General features: G+C 37.4%; 2 protein-coding genes across 5 annotated transcripts in view; both read right to left on the reverse strand.

The window, feature by feature from the left end:
• LOC140168619 (uncharacterized) overlaps positions 1–27601 on the reverse strand; it is a 367911-nt gene that overhangs the window by 8030 nt on the left and 332280 nt on the right. Inside the window, exons 1-14 of one of the 4 annotated variants that reach the window (XM_072192024.1) lie at positions 20529–20658; positions 17758–17898; positions 14641–14671; positions 13000–13948; positions 12349–12468; positions 11125–11260; positions 8504–8713; positions 7496–7585; positions 6432–6629; positions 5110–5304; positions 3998–4620; positions 2575–2811; positions 1765–1927; positions 499–912 (exon numbers count right to left, since the gene is read on the reverse strand). In XM_072192024.1, the coding sequence (XP_072048125.1) occupies positions 499–912; positions 1765–1927; positions 2575–2811; positions 3998–4620; positions 5110–5304; positions 6432–6629; positions 7496–7585; positions 8504–8713; positions 11125–11260; positions 12349–12468; positions 13000–13053 (2440 nt within the window). In that variant the 5' untranslated portion in view covers positions 13054–13948; positions 14641–14671; positions 17758–17898; positions 20529–20658. Of the gene's footprint in view, positions 1–498; positions 913–1764; positions 1928–2574; positions 2812–3997; positions 4621–5109; positions 5305–6431; positions 6630–7495; positions 7586–8503; positions 8714–11124; positions 11261–12348; positions 12469–12999; positions 13949–14640; positions 14921–17757; positions 17899–20528; positions 20659–27601 lie in introns of those variants that run through there. The other 3 variants (XM_072192025.1, XM_072192023.1, XM_072192026.1) reach the window with 3 other exon arrangements.
• On the reverse strand, positions 18562–20532 carry LOC140168620 (uncharacterized). The gene has a single exon (XM_072192027.1). It carries the CDS (start codon positions 19530–19532, stop codon positions 18636–18638), a length of 897 nt encoding a protein of 298 aa, XP_072048128.1. The 5' UTR covers positions 19533–20532; the 3' UTR covers positions 18562–18635.

Genomic DNA, 27601 nt, shown 5'->3' on the forward strand with positions numbered 1-27601 from the left:
GCGTACATAATTGCATACATACAAAATGGCCTAAAAATATCGATTTAATGTTCCATCTTTGATACATGTGTGGTTGGATCCTGAACATAAAAACGGAGGATCATTATGTAGATGGATCCATGGAGGACCATGTGTAGTAAAGTCACTGGGTGAGCGCTTATAGGAGCATTGGCCGTAAATTTAACAAATACGGTATACAAGTTCTCCTTACATACAGACAAAATTTAAATGTTCTTATTATATTTAGGAACCACAACAAAATCTGTACAATCTTTGGATCAACCGTCCCGATCCTGCTTCGATGCTTGTTATTAATGAACTATCAACTAATTAATCAAAACTGATGATAAATTTGCAATGATCAATATCATTACATGCAAAGATTCACGTATTATCACAATTAACAACAGTCAATAAATTGATTGAATATATAATAAGTCTCAACCAAGCATTGATGGTCAATCAAAAAATCCAACTAACTTAGTTCTATTGGCTTACTTTGACTTCCTGCAGATGGTGGCTTATATATGGCTCTTTCCTGTCTTTTTCTTCCTAGACGAGACGCTACAACTCTAGTGGACGAGCTATCTTCCTCTTCCTCCTCCTCTTCTTCCTGTTTCCCCCTCCTTTCCGCTATCTTCTCTGACCGTATTTCCGCTAGACTTTTCACAGCTATCGACTGTACAGACCCTTGCTTGGCAGCTTTTTCTGCCCGTATTTCAGCTAGACTTTTGATCCTCGCATCCCCTTCAGACTTCTTGAATCTTGCTGCTCTGATTTCCGCTAGGCTCTTGACTGATTTCTTTTCACCGTCATCTTCCGATGCAGGCCTGGTTAGTGGTTCTTCTTCGGTTTGTTTAGCCGCTTTCTCGGCTCGTATCTGGGCAAGAGATTTCACTGCTACATCAGCACCTATTTTAAAATCAAATGGAAATAATGCAAATGCTGTCTTTAAAACTTTTAAGGAATAGCAGCAGTGCATGTAAAAAATAAGGATGGCGGTCCCAAATAGGTCCTCCGAAGATATGGGTAGTGAACACTACACATAGCAAATATTTATGTGAAACATTATTTTTGCAAAACCCTTTTTTTCATTTTCAGCAAATTTGACAAGTGGACCTTAAGTGACCTCAAATGACCTTTGACTACATATCAAAAACTGTCATGAGATCTTGCAGTAATTGGGCTACTCCAGGTAAAAATCCTTACACCCCTATGATCTTAATTTTCTTCACAGGGATTGAGAATTTCAAACGGGGTTACCTGAATGAGTGACTCCATTTAAATTCTACACTCCCTCTGTGAGAGAGTAAGATCATGTCTTCCATATAGGGTGTGTATGGATTTCAATTGGAAAAGCACAATTTCGGGAAAGAGTACTCTGATGATGAAAAGAAGGTTTAATACTGTTTCTTATGAAAAAAGATGACTTGTACCATGGTGATTAACTGCTGAGAATTTTTTTTTAATTTGTGCTCATCATTTTCTCAAACAGGTTGAATTTTATTTTGCGACTTGTGTTTCAAGAAACTTATCGGTATCTTTGGCAGTCCATACATTTGTCGTATTGACTCTCTGTCAGTGTCAAAATGCTGGCTACCACACTGATTCACAAAACCAGCATGTGAGCATAATTTTGAAGTCACTGAGAAAGTTCACCACAGACCTTACAAGCAACATAGTAGGTAAGTTATGCGTAACATTCTGAGCACTCCAAATAAACAAGTACAGGACGAGAGAAATATTAATTTCTCATAAGCTCACCTTTCTGTTGTTGTCTTGCTGCAAGCCCCACAAATTTCCTAAGTAGTTGATGTCCTTGTTTTACCACCGGGTCATCCTTCTCCTCCTCCTCTTCCTCTTGGGAAGATGGTTTACCTAACCTCTGCATCAACTTGCCCCTTCTAATTTCTGACAAGGACTTCACCTAAAATAAAACAACAAAATAATTAGGTATAATCTGGAATACCTTACAGACTCCCAATACTTTCCAGCCCTAAAATTTAATCCTAAATCTAAATCTCATTTTTCATTTATCACAATATATCGTTTTGCATAAATCATAGAAATAATCCTAATGAATGCCAGGGATCACTTGTTAAAGTTAACCATCAATTATAATTTGCGGTATTCAAAATAAATTGCCCCATCTATCGACTAAGCGATATAGGCCTGAAAGGGTCACTTCCGTCGACATCTTCTGTTATTCACCCATCTTATATCCTTCATCCAAGGCTACTTTCCCAGGTTTTTAAGTTTATTCGTATGAGAATAACACTCGGCTGCACCACACGTATTGACCATGGTTGAAAATGAAATAAAAATCAAAGAAATATCTCGCTAAAATTTGACAATTCCGATCACTTTACCAACATTTACGTGCAATTCGCAATAGCAAGCGGGTTTGGATGTCGACAAATACCCATGATGCACTGTGATTTTCGGCTGATTTTGCTAAGTCGAAAGGTGGCGCAACAGATTATGAATACCGAGAATTCAAAGATTGCTTTGATTTGGATTGATTTTCACATTTTTCATGCTCTTGCAACAACAAATCACAAACTCTAAACGTACCTGTACTTTATTTGGGTCAAAATTATCTTCTGTCGTCTCCTCTTCTGTCTTTATTTCTTCTGACTTTTTCTGTTCCATTCTTCCTCCCAACCTTCCCATCAGCCTCCCTCTCTTGGTCTCCTGAGATGTCTTCATCACTCCATCCCCAGGGGCATTGTCATCCGTCTTCCTCTTCAGAGCTCTGTTGCCAAGACGCTGCATCAGTTTTTCCCTCCTGATGTCGTCCAATGTTTTCACCTACAAGTAGATATTCAGTATATAGCATTAAGAATCAGTACAGTAAAATTAGACATAGCAAAGATGTCGGATTATACCAGGGCCGTAAGTCGGGGAACTCCACATCTTGTCTCCCAGGCTTGTAAAATTCTGTGCATGTATCTGATTGACAAATGACCATCAATCTATTGCCAGAGACCGGGGTTCTCATTTATACGAGAGCCAAAATAATTCCAAAATAATTTGTGTTGAGAGCCAAACACATCTTGATATGGTTACTTTACATTTCAGAGTTGTTGAAGAGCCAACCAAAACTGGTCGACATGCCGAATTTGGACAACAGGCCTGGCACAACCCAACTAAACAAATGCGGTGCATGCCCATGACTCAAACCCACAACCTTCAGTTTACTATAGTTTTCAGCAAGGTTCTTCAGCGATCTGCCGATTTAGCGCTGTTTATGGCGTAAACACAGAAGCAGGGTTCTGATTGGCTATCATGTCATCATCACATCGGCACCTCATTCGCTGGTTAAGCTGCATAACATCGTGTGACCTAGTTCTTTTTACATGATAATCAGAAAGAGCAGACTGACACCGCTGAAGGAATTTGCAGAATACTATAGCCGGATGCCTTATCCATTAGGCCATCAGTCCAGCTGGGATTTCATTTGTATACTGTCTAGTTTAATTACAACACAGGTTGGTTATCTGTTCATTCTTTCCTATATACAATTACCTATTGTAGCGAGCAATCAATATTGAAAGGCAGGATGCATTGGCCCATGGCATTACCTACTTAAATCTATTGTTTAAGGGGGTACTACACCCCTGCTCAATTTTGTGCCTATTTTTGCATTTTTCTCAAAAATTATAGCGCATTGGGGACAAGTAAGATATGTATATTATAGGGGCAAGGACTACAACTACTGCACTGAAATTTTTATTTCAACACAGACAACAGTTGTGAAGTTAGTCAAAAATGAGGGAAAACCAATATTTGATCAATAAATCAATAACTACTTGCCTTGAGTTGTTAAATTTTCAGCGAAGTAGTTGTAGTCATTGCCCCTATAATATATATATCTTACTTATCACCAATGCACTATAATTTTTGCGAAAAATGTAAAAAATAGGCACAAAATTGGCCAGGGGTGTAGTACCACCTTAAGACATAACCTATTAGATTCATATCACTTCCATCTTACCTTCACTTTCTGCAAATCAGCATCATGTTCTTCCTCCATCTGTTCATCCACAGCTGGAGAGTTGGGTCTTCCCAGACGTTGTTGCATCTTCTCCCGACGAATATCCGCTAATCTCTTCACCCTGACATTCTTTGATCCAGCATCATGCTCTTCCTCCATCTGTTCCTCAGAAGCTGGAGACTGTGGTCTTCCCAGACGTTGCTGCAACTTTTCCCGGCGAATATCGGCTAAACTCTTCACTCTGACATTCTTTGATCCAGCATCATGATCTTCCTCCATCTGTTCTTCAGAAGCTGGAGACTGTGATCTTCCAAGACGTTGCTGCAACTTTTCCCGCCTAATATCGGCTAAACTTTTCACTCTGACATTCTCTGATCCAGCATCATGCTCTTCCTCCATCTGTTCTTCAGAAGCTGGAGACTGTGGTCTTCCAAGACGTTGCTGCATCTTCTCCCGCCTTATATCGGCTAACCTCTTCACCCTGACATTCTGCAAGTGTCCACTTTCATTGCCATGTGCATCTTCCTTCGTTTCCTGCATCCTCTCCTGCTGCGTTTGTGCGCCTCCCAGTCTTTGCATCAGTTTTCCCTTCCTCATATCGGCCAAAAGCTTCACCCTCATACCTGTATGTGGATTATTTACAATAAACATCAAGAAAATTATTGCGCATGTTGGCGCAAATAGTAAGCAGATCATCAGCAAACTCTTATTGCATATGCACTACGAATAATTACTAACTATTTCACACGCTGCTTATCATGTTTACGATACAGCAGCATACTCTTTTGTCTTGTCTTGATCATGTCGATTCAAGATAACGTCACTGAGCGGGAAAAACCTCATATGTACTTTTTGCCCTTGAACATGGATGAAGCAAATCAGTCAATATAAAGTCTACACCTACAAGGCTTTATCAATTTTCAAGTGCCAAAAGTAACTATGAATCGTTTCCTGCATGTACTTTTGGCCCTTGAACATGGATAAAGCAACCTCTTCAACATCAAGTCTACACCTACAAGGCTTTATCCATGTTCAAGGGCCAAAAGTACATATGAAGTTTTCCCGCCCAGTGACGAAATACTTTTTAAGTCTTCGTTTGAATGTGACCTTACCTTCCAGACTGCTGTCGTCTCCTCCCTGGTTATCTCCCCCTGCAGATGGCATTTGTCTCCTTGCAGCAAGTCTCCCACCTACTCCTTGTTGCTGGTTACCACCAGGTTTACCAAGCCTCTGTAAGATGTTTGTTCTCCTGGTGTCGCTGACATTTTGTCCTCCTGCACTTGGCATCTGCTCCATTTGAGTATTATCTGCAGATTAAGAATAAAATATTAATCAAATGACAGGACTTATAATTGATGTTGCTTTTTCTTTCTTTAATTCCATTTTTAATAGACTATTTGAGATGCTATTTGGTGCATCCCATGTCTTTGAGAGAAATACCCATGGGAGGTTCCATCAAATCGTTATCAACTTTCAGTTTCGCTACTGAATTCAGAAAGGTGTGCAATTTAACAGCATTAAAAAAAGTGCAGTGATTTATAGACTAATGTGCAGTGTGCTACGCACAGGCACAACACCTAGATGTTGATCCACAAGCCTCAGCACATTTTACAGGTTGTCGCTAACCACTACACCCCCACATCATTCCATAAACCATTAAACAATAATACAGGGAAGTGCACACCCTAGACATTCCACAATAGACCTTCGCAGCCAGGATCAGCTCCCCGAGTTTTGTACGGGTTACAACGAACAATTAGTAGTACGTTCCTTGTCCAGGGGATTTCAAGCCAACTCAATTTTTTACACGAGAGCGTACTAACCACCGCCAGGGTTCTAATCCGCAACCTCTCGCACCATAGTCGAACGCTTTATCGATTGAGTTAACTTGACTGCTAGCATTGACTTCAATACCTAGTAGTAGCCGTGTCGTGTTTTTAATGTTCAGACATGAGTTTTATCCCGACAACAATTGCAATGCAACATGCTTTAGTTTTGTAAAGAAACAACCCTTTCTCACCACAATCACCAACAATTTTAACTTGTGAGTTTCACTGCATCGGTCTGCTCAGTTGCCATATGCATGCTACATAAAGCAAAGTGAGATGGTGTATAGACTGTATCTTTGTATTTGCATGCAATTATGCATGGATGTTTTACTGTGGTCACACTGGGCTACGCTAAACATCAAGACTTGCAACTTAGGCTGTTTTTTTTATCTGATGATGTTGGACAGGCTGCGACATTTTTTTTTATAGTGGACAAAAAATTGGAATTCTGAGCCAACAGGAATAACATGCATGTTTTCACTAATGAGTGCAGCAGCTTAATTACAGATGAACCATTTACCAGTAATTAAGGCTAGGATTAAGAGATTAAGGTTAGGGTAATGGATGGACAGTGATGACCACTATTGTAAGTTACTCCTGCATACCTTCTGCCCTGGCAACGATTCGTCTTGACTGCACAACTACTGTAGGCTCTGACTCCTCCATTTCATCTGTAGCTGTAGTCTGCTGTGCAAATCGTCTTGATAAGATGGATGATGTTCCCGGTCGAGGCATACTACTCGATACCGTTGGCTGAGACAAGGCTTTCCTCTGTCGGATCTCTTTGATACCTAGTGACAGAGCTTTGTATTTCAAAATTGGTAGAATTATATTTAGTAAAAATAAACACTTACAGAGATAAAAAATACTTCACATGAACAGATTGTAATACAACTAGGAATTTATCTTTGCTATGTCTAAATTCCTAGTCGGATGTAATGCCTCCATCTTGACGCATGTCATTTTACCGGAGGTAATTTCACTTGGGAGAAAATAATGATGATAAAAAAGGGCATGATTATTAGAGAGCCACAGTAAAGTTGTTTGATAAGAGAGCGGACTCAGGGAAGCATCCTATTGAATAAGTATTAGCGAGGACTGAAATGCACCTCTAAAAACAAGTATAACAAGTGTGGTTTCCTAGCCTAAGTATTGACATTATCTTACCCCTAAGCATGTAAAACATTCATGAATGCAGCAGTAGCAAAAATGAACCTTACCATCATGATGCTGATAAAATCCGTAAGATATATTTAGCTGCCTGGGCAGTTAATAGTAAGTTTGGGCAATATGAATTTTTACTTTCTTGCAATCTAACAAATTTCTCCAAGTTGTTTTCTATAAACATAAACCCTGTATACTTGAGAATAGCTGGTATTCTTTGCAATGAAAATCAGTGCCTGGTTTGGGCAATATGTATATTTTAATATTTAATTTCTTTCAACATGAACAATTTCTCTAAGGATAAGAAGAACATTTTATATTTCTGACATTTAACCCAGTATATCTAAGATTTGCTATATTCCTGGCACTGAAAATCAATTCCAACTTTTGGGCAATATGAATTTTTGAATTTGCACTTCAAAGTTGTTTCAAACTAGCAACTTTCTCTCAAGTATAGGAAATATGCTTCCAATTTCTCACATTATAAACTCTGGATATAGTATACCTGAGGTAGCTGGTATTCTGATAGGTTTTAGTGGGGAAGCAATGCGACGTCGTACAGGTGACCCATCTATGCTACTCTCCTCATTGTCATCTGTGAATGCAAAATAAAATAATGACAAGTACTATGAACATAAACAACATCTGCATAACTGCTTTCAGGCATGAGACTGCACTTTTCTACAAAAAACTGAAAAAACTGAAAATGCGCGTGAAATTGGGCAAAAAGTACCAAAAACGGGCTGAAATTAAATAAAGTTGCGGAAATTTTGACTATAAAAAAAACTGAATTCAGTTTTTAAACTGAAAATTCTCATGCCTGTGCTTTACATAGCTTTTGCGAGTTGTCCATCTTGGCAGTTGGTAGACCAAATTCAGGAGGACAAGGTGTGGTGGCAGCATAGGCTCCAATTTATGAACCCCAGCTGCAGTGCCATCATGTTGTGCACTTGGACAGGCCCGTAGCCAGATTTTTTGTGGGGGTGCTGATTTTGAAAAAGTGGACTTTTTACCAAGGGGGGAGGGGCAATTTTGTAAAAAGTGGACTTTCTTCCCCAAATTTGGCCCTCTTTTGATGAAAAAAGCTTTAAAAAGCTGACATTTTTGAATTTTTTGTATACTTTTGCAAATTGGGGGGGTGCACACGCACCCAAGTGTATAAATGCCTATCGGCATATATAGTACTTTCAGACAAGTTGTGCAGAAGGAGTGTCGACCCCCCCCCCCCACACACACACACACAACAAGATATTTCAGTTGAGTCTGGTCTAAATGCCAAGGAAAAAGAGATGGGTACTTTGGTTTGTGAGCATTGCTGCAGCATGACCTACTTGGAATAACTAATCAAACTTATTACTTTTCATCCAGTATACATGAAACTGAATAAGTAGAAGTATTATTTTTATGTCAAAACGACAAAATGCTTGGAAACTATCACAACAATTCACTCATGTTTGTTATTAATTTCTACAAAAAAACAACAACAACACAAAACAACAACACATGAGCTCACCTTCACTGTCTTCAGGCTTGACTATCACAGGAGCAATTGTCGGTGTTGGTATTGGAGGTGATGGGGTCATGACCTCTGACCCATAACCTTGGAAGATACTGGATGCATCCCCTGCACCCGAGTACTGGGTCACGCTGGCGGTGGTCGTAGGTACGGGCAAGGGTGGTGCTGGCGGGAGGGGCTTGTCGATTGATGATACAGCTGTTAGGCCTTCAAGATTTAAGAAAATATTACTAAAACATCAACACAACAAACAGCATACAGAAGAAAATTTGTGCACTTACTATAGTCTTAAACATCTTTCAAGTCTGCAATTTGAAACTGAAACATTCAGCATACTATGACTATAACTGAAGACCGAATTAAAAAGACTACTTTGTGTCTGACGTCCTGTCAACCAGACCAAAAATGCCGTACTGCGCAGGTCAGCAATCAATCACACTGCGCCGTTGCCCTGACGTCAGACGCAAACTAGTCTTTTTTATTAAGTCTTCAATTATAGAAGTAATATTTAACATTTCCCTATACTAGTGCAAAAGTAAATATCGAAGGGTTACTAGAAATAAATATTACAGGGATTAATAATGCACAGCACAACTAATCATCCACCCAGTGGATTGGATCTCCAGGAGTTGTTGTGAAGCGCAATATAATGCAGCTATAACCATAACTATTACTTTTGTGAAGGAATATCTTGTAATGTTACAAAAATGTTATACAAGCACAACTTGTATCACACGAAAAGAAGCCATTCAATATTTTTTATTATCTATACCAGTATTTTGCTGAGCGGTAAAATAAAAAAAATTCTTGTCTCCAGGAAATATCCTTAGTCGTGGTATGTGCTAACAAATATTAGGCTATTCCATTTGAAATCCATACACCCCCTATGGAAGATATGACCTTAATCTCCCACACAGGGTGTATGGATTTCAAAAGGAGTCACCATTCAGGTAACCCCATTTGAAATTCACACTCCCTGTGTGGGAGATTAAGTCATGTCTTCCATAGGGGCATTGAAATCCATACACCCCCCTATGGAAGATATGATATAATCTCCCACAAGGTGTAATTTCAAATGGAGTCACCCATTCAGGTAACCCCATTTGAAATTCACACTCCTGTGTGGGAGATTAAGGTTATATGTGTGGAATAGGGAGACATGAAGTCCATGTACAAAGACCAGAATTACATTTCAAATGTACACCAAAGTATTCTTCCCTAACTATTTCACTTACCATGTCACTGTTGCCCTAAACATCTTTGAAATAAGCTTCCTTGGTTGTATTATGTCTCTGGAAATTTATTGGTCCAAATTTGTAGTCAATATCCTGAAATTATGTGTCCTGCTTGTAAGCTACACCATGCTTCAAATGGTGTTGATCAAATCTAGCTCTCAAAATGTCTGACAAAACAATCCCTAACTTTTGACCTTTCATAAAGACATGTGTTATTCTACCAATACCCCACAGAACAGAGACTGTGACTATGAGGTTGATGACACATCAGCAGTTGAAGCATGTGCTATAACATGTGCAGGTGCATGGGTGAATGAACATGTGGACTCTCAACCAGTCTCTTGTTCAGCATGAATTGAGCTATTGACTACATGGCAGTGCTATCAAGGCCTTGTGCATGTGTCTAAGGTCTGATTTTGGGTCATGTTGTGAACATATACAATGGACATGTACAGCTGAATTTGTCATGTGGATATTTAAACTTTTATCAATAAAGTAAGTACAAATTGGGGATCATATTTTTCAAATATGGAATAAGGACTTTGAGTGCATTTTAAAAGTGGTATGTGTGTGGGAATTTTTATAACTGGCACAGTGGTAACAAAAGTTATGTATATTATAGGGCAAGGAATCAATTACTACACTGGAATTTCAGTGACCCAAGACAAGCGGTTTTATTATTATGATCAGAAATAAGGTACCGCTAGGATGTACCTCGTTTCCTATCATATTATACTGAACCGCTTGTCTTGAGTCACTGAAATTTCAGTGTAGTAATTGGATTCCTTGCCCCAATAATATACATAACTTTTGTTACCAGTGTGTAATTATTTTTTGAGAAAAATGCAAAAATAGTCACAAATTTACTACATGGGTGTAGTACCCCCTTAAGAAGCCATTCAATATTAATTAAAACGGGTAATTATGTACTTGGGTACCCGATTGAATTTTCGAGCGGGAATCAAAAATTTTATAAGCATTTTAACAAAAATTGTAAAAAGAAGAAGTTATAGGCCCTAAATTACTTGTTCCAGGTTGGAAACCAGAGAATACTGCTACAAAAAAATGCTATTTTTTTTTCAAAGTTGGATAAAGTTGTACATTTTAATTACTTTTGCTTCTATTGCACAGGCAGGGACACATAGCTAACTGTTCAATAGATGCAAAAGTAATCTTAATGTACAACTTTATCCACCAACTTTGAAAAAAAATTAGCAATTTTTTTTAAGTAGCAGTATTTCTCTGGGCCTATAACTTTTTTTTTGTTGCATTTTTTGGGTACTTTGACCCGTGAATTTTGACCCAGGTAGGTCAAGGACGGGCGGGAACTCTGGAATTGGTGAGAGCTTTAAACTAAAGATATTTGCATTTCATTCACGTTACCAGTGTTAAGTGGCGCAGTAGAGCTCTGCCCCTCCAAGTCTGTACTGCGAGGTTTCAAATGGCGGAACGGGCAGTGAGGTTTCAGGCATCCCATCGGCTGACTCTCCCAAAAACAATCTATCACGTTACGATTTTTCTGTCAAGTCAAAAAAATATAGACAAAACTTAGCAACTTTTTAATTTAATTTCAAATCAATGAAATGACAAACGAACACAAATCACACAAGACAGATATGTAACAAAGACTTTTACAGCAAAATTTCCCCTTAGCTGGTAAACGACAAAAAATATCATTTGGGAATTGAACATGGTACTCTGAACCAGGACTCTTATACTGAGTTTTCAAGGAAACATAATGACATTAGGGTATTCTATTAACCCCATGAGAACTACCTACTGATTGGCCGAAATGAATATTGTGTCCAGGTTTGAACCAATCAAGGAGGGTATTAATAAGATCATCTGCAAATGCAAAGTTTGACCATAAATACAGTGGAAACTCATTATAACGAAGTTGTCAGGGACAGAGAAATTAGTTCTTTATATCCAAATTTTGTTATATCAGGGTTGTAAAAACAATAAATAACAAAAGAATTTTGTATCTTGGTTCTGGAAAAATACTTCTTTATAACAGGGTTCTTCTTGTATCCGATTTCGTTATAATGAGGTTTTACTGTAGTTCAAAGCCTAGTCATAATTGGCAATTGAAATGAGCATTTGAAGTTATCAACCAATCAGAAATGCTGTCAGATGACCAGTAGTGTCCAGGGGGTTAGAAGATTACAGTGTAATTTATACTACCAACTGAAATTCCAATTACACCTTCTGCTCAATACAGCTGGTAATTATTGCCAGTTGGATCTGCAATTATTTAACCTGCTGCAAATTTGGTTGGAATTCCAAAGACTTCCTCAGAGGGAGTATAGATTTCGTATGGATTAGTCCATTGGAAAGAAAAATATTACCACTCAAGTCCAAAATTCCAGATTATGTTTCTCCTGCTTCTCTAGCACAAACTATAAGGATAAATAATATTTTACAAATTGCAGCAAAATAATTAATGAATGCGAAATGGTGAGAAGTAATACTTTTCAGCTGAAAGAGAAAGTGGAGCTCAACAATGTAACAATGCTGTTGATTCAAATCCCGTAAATACTCTTTCTAATATTCAGTTTCAGAATCTCCGGGTTTTTTAACAAAGTGTTCTACCATTGAATAACTTACATTGGATTCCATGTGTCTGAATTGGCACACTTGTCTGTAACACCGCCCCTCTCTCCATAAGCTGCATACGGTCTCGTTTCCAAGTGCTGCCTCACAGTGACGGAATGGACACATGGCTCCCTGAAAAAACATTGGTTACAGTTAGTTAATACCGAGTTATCATGAATGTTATCACCTCGGCAGCGAACTTACATCTATTAGTTCCTTTACCCTCCAATGTTCTGTCTGGTCCTCAAGACACAAACTGAATTGGCTGCCATTTTAATGGGATTCTTAATTACTCCATGGATGCTTCATGCACTGTATTGTCTAAATCAATGGGAATATACAATATCAACAACATTCGCCTTTTCATGCTTTTTGAGATTATTGCACCATAAGCACCAAACCATAGGTTTAGTAGTCTTTTTTATTGCATAATAAAACCCAATTCCAAGGACATTCAAAGAGTTAAATGAAGTTTTAAAGGAAAAGTGGTATCTCTGCATATATCAAAGGGGAACCAGCATCAACTGTCATGTTGCAGCCAAAATATGGGAAACAAGCAAAATGTCCCCCTAAGAAGGCCATGTAAGCAAGCAAGCATCTGTATATTATAGTAAAAGAAAACCTCGCTACACTATTTTTTATCATTAATAATAATAGACTCACCTTTGCACAAGTGGAATAGTAGAAAAAGTAGCAGTCGTCGCCTTGGTTTGCCATTTTTGATGCTTGTTTCTTTTCAGGTTTCTTGTGTTACTGAGCGCTGTCTGCTGGCTTCTGCTGGTTTGTCTGATGACTGCTATGTTGTATTTTTACTCAACATCCGATTCAAAATTCCAATGGTGATTTAGATGACTGCCTACGTGCTGGCAGATCCAATTGTTCACTTTGGGGGTTTTATATCAAAATTGTTATTAACTTCCAGTGGCAAGAGTTAATTCTAATCAAAGAAAATAATTAGATTTGCTTATTTGAATTTTGCTTGAAGACTGCCTTTTTTTCCAAGACGGTTCAATATGATCAATATTTTGATCAATCGATAACAAAGGAATTAAATCCAAATCTACGTACTTGGCAATTTCAGGAATGTTGACATTGAGGGCATGAACAGATCTTTATGACGAATGACTAATCTTGTTGAAGTACTGATCAGAGTTCACTGTTCAGACATATTTGATCTGGATGCTTTGCTCAAAAGTTCATTGGTTTCTTGAGTATATGAAGCACATAAAAAAAGTCACATGACAAGCTGTTGATCTATGTTTTCAATTTATAACTGGTGATGAACTACGATGGCAGGATAGTAGTACTAGTAGAACTTTTTAAGTTGATGACTCAAAGCTTTATAAAAGTTGAATAATCTGATGTGAATGAATGGACTGGTATCTTCAGATGACACAATCAAACTTTTGTGGTACTTTATTGTATAGTATCGTCAGCTTATTTTAATCCAAGTGTCCTGAATTGCGTATTTGACAACTTCAATTGACGCAGGAGGACTTCTATTGTGAATGATGAATTGGTTAGTATGGTTCACATGCTAGGATTTTCAAGATTTCGATTGGTAACAATCGGCAAGACGTAATCTTCTACTGCTTCTGGATATGCTGCTTGGCTGTATGAAATAGAAAACAGGAAACAATTATTCAGGATGCACTCTTGTTAGGGTTACAGTTAGTAAGGGCTATGGGTAAACCGCTTGGTACTTGGTGTGTAATTCTTATACAGCTTCATTTTGAGCTTAACTAGGACAGCTATCTTGATTCCAACCAATCAGTACAAAGTAAAAGATAGGTGTTGCAAATGCCTTGATTAGCTTTGAGATAGTATCAACATCAGAACTCTGGGTAACAGTCCAGAATAGGAGTCCCAAGTTTTAATTTAGGGTTAGAACTAAAATAGATGAAGAGTAGTTTGTTGTTATAATGAAAGTCAGAAATAAAAAATATCAAATTCCAGCACATCCCGTGATTGATTAGCATCACGTAACTAAGGAAACCACCCCCTAGTTACATGATGCTAACTAATCATGGGCCGTGGGGAGTTTGATTAACATGATGGTCAGACGTTGACTATTTGTTTTTTATTTTCATCATACGGTCGGTCATTAGAGTCGGGTTTATGGTTAGGGTTCATCTAGTACATCAATTATTCTTGTGATGATAATTTACTTCTAAAAGAATTCCATCTCAAGTAAGCACAACCATGTTCATGCCCAATCATTCACCATCATCCACATCCTGATGGGTATTACCTGCAAGGGGGTGTAAACTTAATATGGAATGTCCATTCCAACGCACAACTTACCCTGTCCTCTCTTGAAGGCTGCGTTGAACACCTACAGGATGAGAACAAGCCAGTGTAACATAACTGGATGCAAAGAAGACATCAACTGCGATGGAAGGTGGGTATTACTGGTAATGGTTGGAAATCCCTTGCAACAGTCCACAAGTTGAGGGCGTTCTCCATGGGGTGAAAAATGGCGCGAATTATGGCAATTTCATATGACTACCGGGTTAAATGTAAATAGATCAATAAATTCTCTGAAAGACGTGATTTGTTACTTGCTGTTGCTTACGCAGTAAAAATATTTCTACATGTAAAGCACCCTATACAAAATAAGCTGGCCGAAATAAGGAAGAGCTTCCCCACATGAATTTTGGTTTTGTTTTGTGAATTCAATTCTAAACTCTACAAAACTGCGAGAAAAAATGTTCCAAATCTAGCTCAAAAAATCTATGAGTGTCCGCTTTCCAAAAACTTGATGCAGCATATCCTTTTTAAGCATGGTAACATAGTTTTGTAATCAGCATACAAAATGTAACACAGTCATAACTCCTGGACACAAAAAGAAAGGACATGGTTGATATCATCATACTTCATAAATTCCGTATTGGATCAATTGTCTTCTCAATATAAACATTTGTTTGATCTTCGATAAAAAAAACCTGTTATCCGACTAATTAAGTCTGCACTCATGTGCCAGTCAAGTACACCTTTTGGTCTTCATTCTGCAACGGTTATGTCCTCTCTCAAATTTTAGTTAATTCAAGCATCTCTATGCTGTCCATCAAAAACTGTTCAATGATTGCACATTGGTGTACAACACACAAACATGTTCTGAACTTTGTAGTAGCTCAGACACAGCAGTAAGCATATGCATGTGATATCTGCAACAGCTGAACACCACATTAATCCACTTTTTTTCCCGAACAGGTGCACCACATGTAAACTTTGCTCAAATGGAATGTGCTTCAACAGTTGTCCTTACATTGCGTCTATCTCACACATGACATCCATGTTATTGTTCAATAGTTTGTGTACTAAATCTTTTTGTAGGTTTCATGGTGTTGTTGCAGATCGAGTCTCCTGTAACTGAATTCAGTGTAGGAATTTTGCAACATTATCACATATCCAAATCATTTAAACATCCTTGTCCATGTTCATACACATCACTGCAATTTCAATACTTAATTAAATCGCTTCAACCGAATCATACGTAATGCAGGTTGCAGCTGATGCGGCCTCCGACTTCGCTTTATCTTTCCCGGCATAACAGTCCGTGTAACTTTCCGTTTTCTTTGTTACATTAACCCGCACGAGTTAAATTGCGCCACCGGTGGCAGTCGTTAAGTATCGCGAATGTGGGGAAGCGTAACTTGCAAACAAACTTCGCACAGACTCGGCTCATTCAAACATAATTCACAATGTTGAAGACTAGTCTCTTCGCTCATATACAAGTCGTACTAACAGAGACTCAATTTGGTAACAAACATTTCTGCAGGAGTCTATTTAGTATTTACTCCAGGGCTCACCACAATTTTGGGTATGAAGATCAATTTACATGCGTACCTACTTGCTTTTAAAATAATCTTCTACATTTTACCATGATTTATGTTCTTGAAGCTGAGCTGCATAAAAGTTTTTGCTTTTGTTTTGAAACCTGAAAAGGAAACTTTTAAATTGCTTGGTCATTCACATGGATAATTACACAAATATTTTTAAAAATCACAATCACATAGAAAATATAAATTTACAGTCATACAGTCATTATCATCTATAAAAAAAAGAAGCTTCTTTTAGATATAGTCATAAACAATTTTAAAAAGTTCTAATAATATTCTACATCTGAATTACATGTACAATGAATTTTAGAATGTTCCAGATTAATTTAACCCTTTTTTTTTTTTTTTTTAACCAACCTTAAAATGGAAAAATAATAGCCTGCAAGTTAACCTCATTTTTGTTATAATGTTCCACTGGTAGACCTATTCTCAATGCAATATTTACTGTATTGTGACTTATTGGCAACCATTACTTAATTTCTTGTTTCCAAAATGACAAGAGCATGCATGATGTGGCCACCTGTACAAAAATTTATTAATTAATAGTCATATTACTTTGGAATGTGCTGCATTTCATGTCCCCACAAACTAAGTACAGATATGGGCGAGAATCATGCTGTTGCCGGATTACACATGGGTCGTCCCAAGGCAAAACAAAATTTCTGTTGTGCATTAATTTCAAAACTCAAAATCACAAAATATTTCTGGACTTTTGTTGCAGTTTTTGGAATTAGGAAAACATTAGTACTACTAGTAGCTACATGGTAGGCCTATGCATATTTTGGCATTAATTTTGGAATAATGAGCATCCAGCTTCAGAATTATGATCCTCCTCCTGAGCATCTTATTTTCTGCCAGTCTTTTTATATCCACAGATTTGGTCACATTTCACACCTGGTCTGACTTACTCCCTATACCAGTTTCATCATTATTTGGTTTCAATTTCTTCCAATCAGTGGAATAAAACAATGATACCCCAAGCGGAGGCCCTTCTAAAAGAAGCAGAGCGCCTATCACCCACAATGCACCACATACTATACCAAATCGGTATTTCTTCTTCGCCGATTTCGGAAACATGGCCTTAAAACAGTGTTCCAAAAACTCAAAATTATAGTACCGTACAAACTGTATTTTGATCGAAACTATATTAATTTTGATAAACTTCTTATAACGCTCTTGTTGCTTGAGATTGAGAGCAACTTTCAATCACTCATTTTCATATCCACATGTACACAGACTGTTATTCCAACCAGGCAACCAGTGAAATTTAAAAAAAATGCTAGTCCTAGGCCTATTTTGTGTTTCTAACCAAACTGTAATCAACTGGAAATTTGTTAGTTTTTTACTGTAAATTAAAGGAACTTAAAATGAATGTGATTACACTGATTGTTTAAAAACAAAGAACAACAAACAAGATTTTTTAAAGAGAATTAAGATAATAAGTGTGATTATTTAGTGGGGAAAAACACAACAAACAGAACAGAAAATTGTAACACAACAAAAAATAGAAATTGCAATTTAAGGAATGTGATAAAGAAGGAAGCAAATGTTGACTTCTTTCAGGAACTTTTTGTAGTACCTAACACAGCCGATGTACAATCATCAACTTGATACAAAACGGTTTATTCTTCTCCTACATGTACAGGTGCAGATTTCTTCTAGCTTGTCACTCACTGGCTAGGTTTTCCCTCACTTCCACACGGCAGTGATGTACAGATATCTGGTGAATCAAAACATGAATCTAAATGATTACGGTACATGCAAACACAAATCGGTAATATTCTCTTTGATCCTCTTCATTTAATATTGGTGGGGTTTGTTGTTGCTGTTTTGTGCATCAGACGAGGTCAGGGATTAGCTTTACAAGTCCTTCATGGCCAAAGAAAGTTTGTACAATCCTCCTTACTGTGCTACAAATTGTGAAACCAATTCAGGTCTCATCTTTACATGGTCAGTTTCAGGGACTGGGGATGCCAAATGACCAACATTATCTGACCTGTAACTGACCCCAAAGGAGAGTGATCATTCATATTTACAATGTAGTGCATCTGCAGTTTACAAAACAAAAGAGTTTAGTAGGGAGAATTGACCAATTATGTGAAATCGGAACCACTCAAAGCCTGCCAAATTGAGCAATTTTGAATTTGAAATAAGGGTACCGTACTCAGTGACTTTAATGGAGCAAATGTTGGCAATTTTGAATTTGAAAAAGAAAACAAACAAAAAACAGTAAAAAACGTAATTTTAAAGGTACAATCTGGTACCGGTATGTACTTTCAAATTATATACAGTTTAAACTTCATAAACAAATTATACACATACGGTATGCTTTTCATTATGATCTGCAATTATACAATGCTAAATTGATTTGTACAAACTGTACACATCAGGCATAAAGCTCTGGAAGTAAAAATATCAATTTGTAAAGTTAATTATTTTTGCAAACTGAAACTGACCCTAGCTTCCTGTCGGCATGAAACTCGTTGAACTGTCCATAAATTTTTGTATGTGCGCAGGGGCCTGCCCATCTATTACATATTTTTGCATGGGCGGAGAAGTTTGCAATCCATACAGGGAAGCCTGTGGCCTGTCCCCTAAATTCTGATCCGCCACCGAAATTTTACGGGGAAAAATTAAAGCCGAAGGTTGCGGCCTATATGTAGTTGGAACATCCTGCTTTTTACGATTATGCTTCCTCTTCGTTAATACAACATTGTGTCTCCTGCAGAAACTGTTCAGCCAACCCTGGCTTGCTGCAAAATTAACATCCCCTTTTTGCATATGTACCTGCTTCCCTTTCCATCGCAATGCCTTTGCTGTTATATTGAATCCCTGGGACTTCCTCTCTATGACCCAGCTTGCTAATTCTGTATCAATCTGAGGATATTCAAAAGGTCTCCCTTGTCCTTTCAGGATTCTCTTCCCCGTTCCGCTAGTGCTTCGTAGCTTCTCCTCCTGCTGTCTCCAATATCGGACTTGCTTGTTGTCGACACCAAAGGCTTTGGCTGTGGCAGCGACGCTGTGATCTTTTGCATAGTCCACAGCTTGCAGTTTAAATTCGATGGTGTAAGACTTCAAGCGTTGACCTTTATGCGAGGAAGACCCCTTGTTTATTTCAGCACTTTCTGGAAGTTCTTTTACACTAGTATCACTGTCTATATCACTGTATAGGCCTAATGTCTCCTTACTCTTCTTCTCACTACTGCCACTCAGTTCACGAAAAACTGCTTCATCTTTGGTCCACTCCATGACAAGTTCTTTGTCAAGTTGGCAACACACAGCAGCGGCACTCACTCCATGCACAGCGGCAAAATTGACTACCCTCAATTTGTACTCGATACTCTTTAACCACATTTGGTCTCCGCTCAAAAGGGTGACTGGATGTGATGTTTTGTGGCTCCTCTTTTGACTTTTTTCTTTTCGTGCCTGTCCGGTGGGGCAGAGCCAGAGGTACTACGGATCGATGCATTGATATCAACTTCCTGGTCAATAGGTACATCAATAACTTCATGTTCCAGTGTTTCAGAGACACTCGGTTTTCCAACATCAGTTACACTTGAACTAGGAGTACCATCCTGAATGCCTACCTCTTCCTTGCGCTGTTGCACCGACCTTGAGGAAAAATCATGCACATGTACCTTTTCTCGCTGTCGGATTGAACTAGAGGAAAAATCATGTACCTCTTCGTTGTGCTGTTGGATTGAAGGGCCAACATGCAACTCTTTTTGTTGAGAACTGACAGCCATGTTAGGTACATCCTGCAGTTTTTCCTGCTTGCACAGTCGGATTGCTTCTACATGTTGTACTTCCTCATCATGTGAGACCTCCACATTGTCTTGATTACGACAAGCATGAATGAAACTCGTAACTTGGTTATCAAATGGTGAATTTGGATCCATTTTGTAAGATTGAATTGTGCAAAATAATTTTTTATTCTAGCTTATCATGCTTGTTAGCTTACTTCACCATCTAAGGTCATTATCATGTTCTTCATCTAGTTCATGTACATGTATAGTAGAAGTCAATTTATTGACCTTGCTGATTGCTCAAAATTCGTATTTTATAAAATAACTTTAGGTAAGTACTAAAATACAACAAGAATGTCTACGACTACGTACATCCCTTCTCTATTAATCAAATTATTTGAATTTTTATCTCAAGACAACCAAACTCAAACTAACTTTTAACTAGAGAAATTACTGTACTTTGAATGGGAGAAAAAACGGTGCGTCTTCTACGATGACTGGCATGGTGCAAAATTCGGAAGTCATGAAGTCAAAAACTTGTACTCGCCATATATTCAAACACAATTTTTATCTCTTTGTGTCTTGTTCCTGCTACTATACTTACGACATCTCATTAAAAAGAATACTAAAGTTCATCTTCAGCGTCGAAAAAATGGAAATAATTATTTAAAAACGTAGATTCGTGCAAATTAAAACAGAGTCGTCGCTGTTACAACGCCTCATAGGAAAGTTGCCATTGTAGTGCAATCCCTTCTGATTGCGCAGCACCAATCACAGAAGGTATTTGACCACATTGACCCATCCCAGAGAAGATATCTAGTCTTTAAAGCCATATTATAACATTTTCATACAAAATAGATTAGCATTTCTTTGCCATAAAATGTTAGTTTTTACTGTCAGATATCCCCTTTGATTTTTGAGCCGAACAACTACGGCAGAGCAAAGAAAATTGGAATTTAGGGGAAGGTGGGGCATAACGGACCCCCGGGCAAAACGGACCCATAGGGAAAAATAGGCCTTGGCAATACTGCCGTCTATGCAAATTATATTGAGGAACACAAGTATAGCCACACAGATTTACAACAAAAATTTGATCTGAAACAATCTAATGACATCCGAGCAAGATCGAGTCAAAAAATTACAACCTGTCTGACGTAAGATATGAAGATGTTTAATGCGCTGAAATTTTACTTCATTAATATCGGATTCCTAAATAATTGTGTATATTGTAAACACTAAGGTACTAGCTTTGAGCTGTATGTACTGCATGGCCTATATGCTACAATGTATTATGCATGCAACCTATTCCTAAAAAATCGGGTATGGGGCAAAACGGAACCCCTAGTGTGGGGCATAACGGAACAGGGTTCCGTTTTGCCCCGGGCGTTTTGCCCCACAGATGGGTTCCGTTTTGCCCCAATTGGACATAATACGTCTTCACTCAAGGAAATGTAGGCGTTATCTAGGGGCCTACTCGAGCATGGTAAACACTTCGCTGAAACATAGGCATATTAAACTAGGCCTACAGATGGTAAATTGGGGTAAATGGAACGGTGGGGTAAATGGAACGCTGAGAATACAATTCCCTCAATCAAGAAAAAAATTTGGCAACATCATACCGACTGTTCCATTTACCCCAACGACATACGTTCTGCTTTCGTTTCATACCCCAAGCGTGGGTTTACTCGGTATTTGAGTGGAAGAAAATCTCAAATGTTGTCACTGACCTTGAAGTGGTGCTACGGTTCAGTGAACATTACTAATTTAAGGGTATTGATTCCTAAATATTTGAATGTTGTGCTGAGAGTTGTCTTACAATATTGGCAATATGTTTGTTTTCTACAATAACATAAATGTTGTAAACAATAAAATAGCAGATTTTAATGATGAAATTATGCAAATTAATATGCTAATTAGCTAATTAATTAGTTTGGTGTTCCATTTACCCCACAACAGATTCACTTGGGGTAAATGGAACACGGTTGACTGACTTCAAATATATATAACATGTTAATATTTTTTTTACTAATTGGTTTAATTATTATGACATTATATACTACAAATAACTAATTCATGGTAGATTAGGCCTCCTATTGATTTTTTAACAATCTGAAAACCATTTTTTTCTGTTATGTACCGAGAGGAGGTGTTTTTTTACGTGGTATTTTACTATGTTTATAAAAAACATGAAAACAAAATTATTTTTGTTAATCTTTTGTTTAGTCACAAAATATATGTTAAATAAAATATTCTGATGTCTTTTCAATGTAAATATAGCTATGAATGTAGGCTCCTTGCAAGTAATGCCCCTTGTTCCAATTACCCAACCCACTGTTCCATTTACCCCAATTTGTTGGGGTAACTGGAACACCATGACCATGCATGTATTTGGACCGATACAAGAAACAAAGCCATAAAATGGGAGTTTATCTGTTAAAACAAGTTGTAAAAACATATTATCTACTTATTGAAACAAACAAAAATCATATATGGATACCCTCCTGACCACAGAAAGTGATTTATTGCTTAAGCGTTCCATTTACCCCAATTTACCCCTAATGATTAAAAGTTAACTTACTCCACAGAGATAGGTAGGCCTACTTAATATTTCTTTCTAATCAAATATTGGTCATACATATTATAGGCCTACTAGGTCTATAAGAAGTTAACCACTCACTCAACAGAGATGAGGCCCACTTAATATTGTAATTGAATATAGGCCTACATATAACTAGGCCTAGGGCCTACCAATGGAACTACTGATATAAGTTTACACCCAGGGTGCCGTTTTGCCCCATAGGGGGTTCCGTTGCCCCGATAGTGGGGCAAAACGGATTTATTTTTTTGAAAATATTTCTTCATTTTTATAAAAATTGTAAGATTCAAGTTATATTGGTTAATGGTATATTAAAGGTAAATACAAACTTCAACTGAACATATACTTTTTACAGTCATATTACTAGCGGCTACGGGACGACAGGTAACCTTCCGGTCAGCTATTGTTGTCATGTCACACAATAAATTCGTTGACCGCTATCAAGATCAATCTAATTGATCGATTGATCCAATATCCGCTAAATACTAATAATAAAAATATTCTGATTGTGAATTATTCTTTCTTTATTTTATTTCTCATCATTTATTGGTTTTCTTTTCGTAAGGCCCACTCTTTATTTTCTTCTTTCTCTCTTTCATTTTCGTTATTCTTCTCATCAAAATATGTAGTTCTTGTCGATCTTAATATTTGATTTTTCATGATTTAATTCGTCTTATTTTCTTCTCTTTAATTTTGCTTTTCTCTTTTTCTCTTTAGGCCCTATTCATTTCTTTATACGCATTTGCCTTATTTGTTTACTTTATTAAATGTTTTTTTCTTCATTTTTCAATTGCATTCCACTAGTAATTCTTTATATTATTTTTCTTTATTTTAATTTAGATTTTCTATTTCTGTTCTCGTCGTCTTTCTGTCTATTTCAAAATATATTTCTTTTCTCCTTATGATTTTTATTCCTTTCTTGATTTCATAGTATTCCTTTCCTCCTTATTATCCTTTTCTTATACATTTTTTCTTCATATTTCTTTATTCAAGTCATTCGAAATATTTACTTTCTTTCTCAATTCGTTCCTATATTTCCTTTTTCATTACTTAAGGGCTGTGGTATGAACGTTTGGACAGTATTTATTTTGGGACATTAGAGCATCAGACATATCGAATTGCATTCTGAATACGAAGAATGTCATTCTGATATCAAATAATTTTGATTTTTGAAATTCGCAATTTAATACACATTTTATGGCAAATGATTAAAAATTGATATTTTGATATTTATCAGTACTTGAAGTAAACTTTATAAATCTGATGATTTATACTTAAAGTGTATGTAGGTGGGATGAAAAGCCGACGATCAATTGACAATTTTACCTTTCGTATAGAAGATATGGATTTTTTCCCCAAAACACCAAAAAAATTTAGGTCTTTTGGGGAAAAAAATCCGTATCTTCAATATAAAAGGTAAAATTTTCAATTGACCGTCGGCTTTCCTCCCTGCTACATACACTTTAAGAATATATCATTAGATTTATATAATTACTTCGAGGACTGTTATATATCAAAATTTGAAAAATATAAATTTTTATAATTTGTCATAAAATTTGTATTATATTATGATTTTCAAAAATGAAAATTATTTGATATCAGAAAGACATGCTTCGTATTCAGAATGCAATTCGATAGGTCTGAGGTGCTCTCATGTCCCACAAAAATACTGTCGAAAAGCAATAAACGCTCATTTTAGATCCCTTAATTGGCTTTAATACATGTATTTTACTTTGTCTATATACTGTTTTTCTATTATAATGCACAATTCATTTCATTATAGACCTGTAATATTTTACTTTTTCAACCTATTATAGACCTCACCTAGGCCTATGATCATGATGATGTATTTCAGTGTTATTTTTTTTTCTAAGTTTTCTTTCGTTTTTCTGTTATTTTTTGTATCAATAATGCATCGTGCCCCGACTTCAGATGTAATTAAGTGGATAACGGTCACAGGCACAGAGAAGCTCGGAGAGAGAACAATAGCTTGAGTGTTTGATTGACAAGGTTACCTGTCGTCCCGTAGCCGCTTGTATTTAAACCCGCAATTAAATGTGCAACAAGAGGAAAAGACACTATGAATAAAGACGAGGGGGCCTACCGACTGGACAAAATTTATGACCAGGTCATAAATACTCGGCAACAAGAAAGTTTGGCGATGTCATCAAAACCAGACAGAAGTGTTGCCGGTGCTAAAAACATCGAACACCAGTACCAGAGATTCTTGACTAGGCCAATATTTCTGAGTGAGCCTATCATTTTAATTGGATCTGAAAAAGAATTATCAATCAAATGAACTATGAACGATCCTGATGAATCTGTTTCAAGAATTATCTGCCCCATCCCCTCGTAGGCAAAACGATGGAGAGCAAGCAAAGGAGGAGGCAATTTTGCAGGTTCAAGGGGGAGGGGGCAAACATTTTTTGGCAAGTTAACCTGCCGCATTAGACCTACCGCAACTAGGCCTAAGCCGTGGCACAACGACTGAAACGGGGTCAATTTTATTTTAACCCTATTCGTGTAAAATCAACCACAAGCGCCGGGTCATTTTCAGTTGTTTGACATTGCCCCCTGAAATTATCATATTTAAATGACCCCAAATATAATCATTTTTCGACCCACGTTCCGGGTCATTTTCTAACCTGAATGTAGTCATTTCTATCATGTTATTGGGGTCATTTTCTAGTCGTGACCCCTATAGTCAGTTTGACACTAATAATGGTTATTCTTCAACTGACCATATTAGGGGTCAAATAATTTTTAACCCTAAATAGGCCTATAGTCATTTTTAACCATAATTTGGGTCAAATATTACTAGATCCCCGGGTTCTAATTTAACACTTCTTTAGTTGGTGCATATATATAGTTGACAATGACAATCGCTGTTGATCAAATATGACCCTTTTGGGTTATTTTTGACTCCGTATTTTTAAGTGCGATTGTAAAACCTTTTTAACCCCGTGGCAGATAGGCCTAATATAATTTTTTGGCCCTTCATGAGGTAAATCTGATATACCCCTTGAGGGGTTGTGCAATACGGGGTGGTAAATTCTCAAAATGGTCACTTGCCCCCCCCATCCTTGGCCTTGCCAAGAAACTTTACCCGGCCCCCCTTTCGAAGTACCAAAAAACCTTTACGTGCCAAAAATCTTTGCTCCCCCCTTTACATATGCAATGTTTTGGGGAACCCAAATTTAAAATACAGCGAGCAGGACTGGAAATTTCATCGTGAAATTTTTTTGGCCCCCCCTTTACAGACCGCAAAAATTTCAGGGCTCCCCCTTTTTGACAAAAGCATAAACTCAATTTTCACAGGAAAATTTGTGGTTATGATTTTTTCACTGGGCCCCCTTAGGTGGGTCAAAAATTTTCAAGGCCCCCCCCCCTTTTTTTGCATCAGGCCCCCCTAACAACTGTTTGTGAACGGTCCCTAATGAGGTGATACATCATGTTACAAAGGATTCTGGGAAGGGTAAGGGAACAACCCAAAAGTTCGATGAAGCCCTATAAACGAAAGTCCTTTCGTTAGAAGGCTAACCCTCTCCCCTCTCCCGGCCCCTCCCTCTAACGTAAGTGTCAGATATCGAAAATTCCAACCCGTAGCCTATTCATTGGGCACAGGGCCGTCGCTATATGGTCGATGGGGTTGTGGAGGGGTGCGACATTGCTAGGATATTGATCACGTTTAAGAAACAAGTCTATTTTATTTTGAAATATTTTTCTTCATAAAAAATTAGGACTTGCTGGATTTTCAAATAAAAAAGAATCAAAGTGCAGTAGGCCTATACAGCTGCATTACAAAATGAACTTACAAGTTGCAGGTTGCGAGTAGGCCTACTGCACTCTATATTTATTTGAAATCATTTTGAAGGAACCACGTACTGTAAAATGTGAATATCGCAGAAAATACTAAAATTTCAAAGGCCTATATTAAATCCTTAAAAAAAGAGCAACTTTGACCGATGTTTTAACTACTTCTTTACAAACGTAATCGGACTTTTTGACCCCCCCCCTCCCTAACGAAAGGACTTTCGTTTATAGGGCTTCGTCGAACTTTTGGGTTGCTTAAAGCCATGTTATAACCAGGGCTGATTATGGCCATGCGTTTTGAACTCAACACATAAAAAGGGTGGTGGCGTCACACTTTTTACTGTGATCATTTGGTTTTATAAAATGAATCTTTGGAAGAAAACCAGATATGAAAGTAAATTTGGTGTCAAATGATAGCTAAGGTATCAATTATTAATTATGGGGAGTTTCATTCAGATATCTTGAATATCGGCAGAATGGCACTCAATTCAATCGACCAAGTCAGGGGTGGTGGTGGCAGCGGTGCATGTGGCAGCGGTGCAGTCATATACAACCCCTGTGGGTAGTTTGCATTTTAAGTGTACCCAATTGTAAAATTGGTCATTAGATACTTCATTAAAATTCCTTCGCTTCTCTCCACACATGCATGCTTGTCAAAACGGCCATCTTGGATTATGCAAATAATATTAAACAACTCGATGTTTAAAATGCCGATTTGGCGGTAAATTAGCATTTTTAAACAACTCTGTTTAAATTGATTATTTTGCCTTTTCATTTGTTGTTGTTTAAAACAATCAAGCTCCAATTTTTTGATTTTGAACAACTCTGTTTACTTTTCTGAACAACATTCTTTTAAACAGCAAAATTTTAAACAGTGTTCTAACGGTGCACTAGTTCTGACTCCATATTTAGATTCCTTGGGCCAATAGCTTTCTAAAAATGTATACTTTTACTATCATAGGGTGTATAGATTTCCAGATATGACCTATTATGTGCATCGTAACAGAAAATTTGTGGTGTGACGCAAATTCGGCGAGTTCAGGACGCATGGCCTTATAACATTTGCTGAGGAGGACGCCCTCACTGATTTTTTAAAATTAATTTTTTTACCTGATTATATTGTACTTTATTAAACCAATAAACCTGAAAAAATCAAGACTCTAGGTGCTGTAGTTTTGTCAAAATCCGAGATTTTGAATAAAACGCCTGAATCAGCGTTTTATTATTACGATGGAATTATTAGTCGAACGCATACACGATGTTCATAA

This window comes from Amphiura filiformis, chromosome 13 (assembly GCF_039555335.1).
Source record: "Amphiura filiformis chromosome 13, Afil_fr2py, whole genome shotgun sequence".
Taxonomy (NCBI): Eukaryota; Metazoa; Echinodermata; class Ophiuroidea; order Amphilepidida; family Amphiuridae; genus Amphiura; species Amphiura filiformis.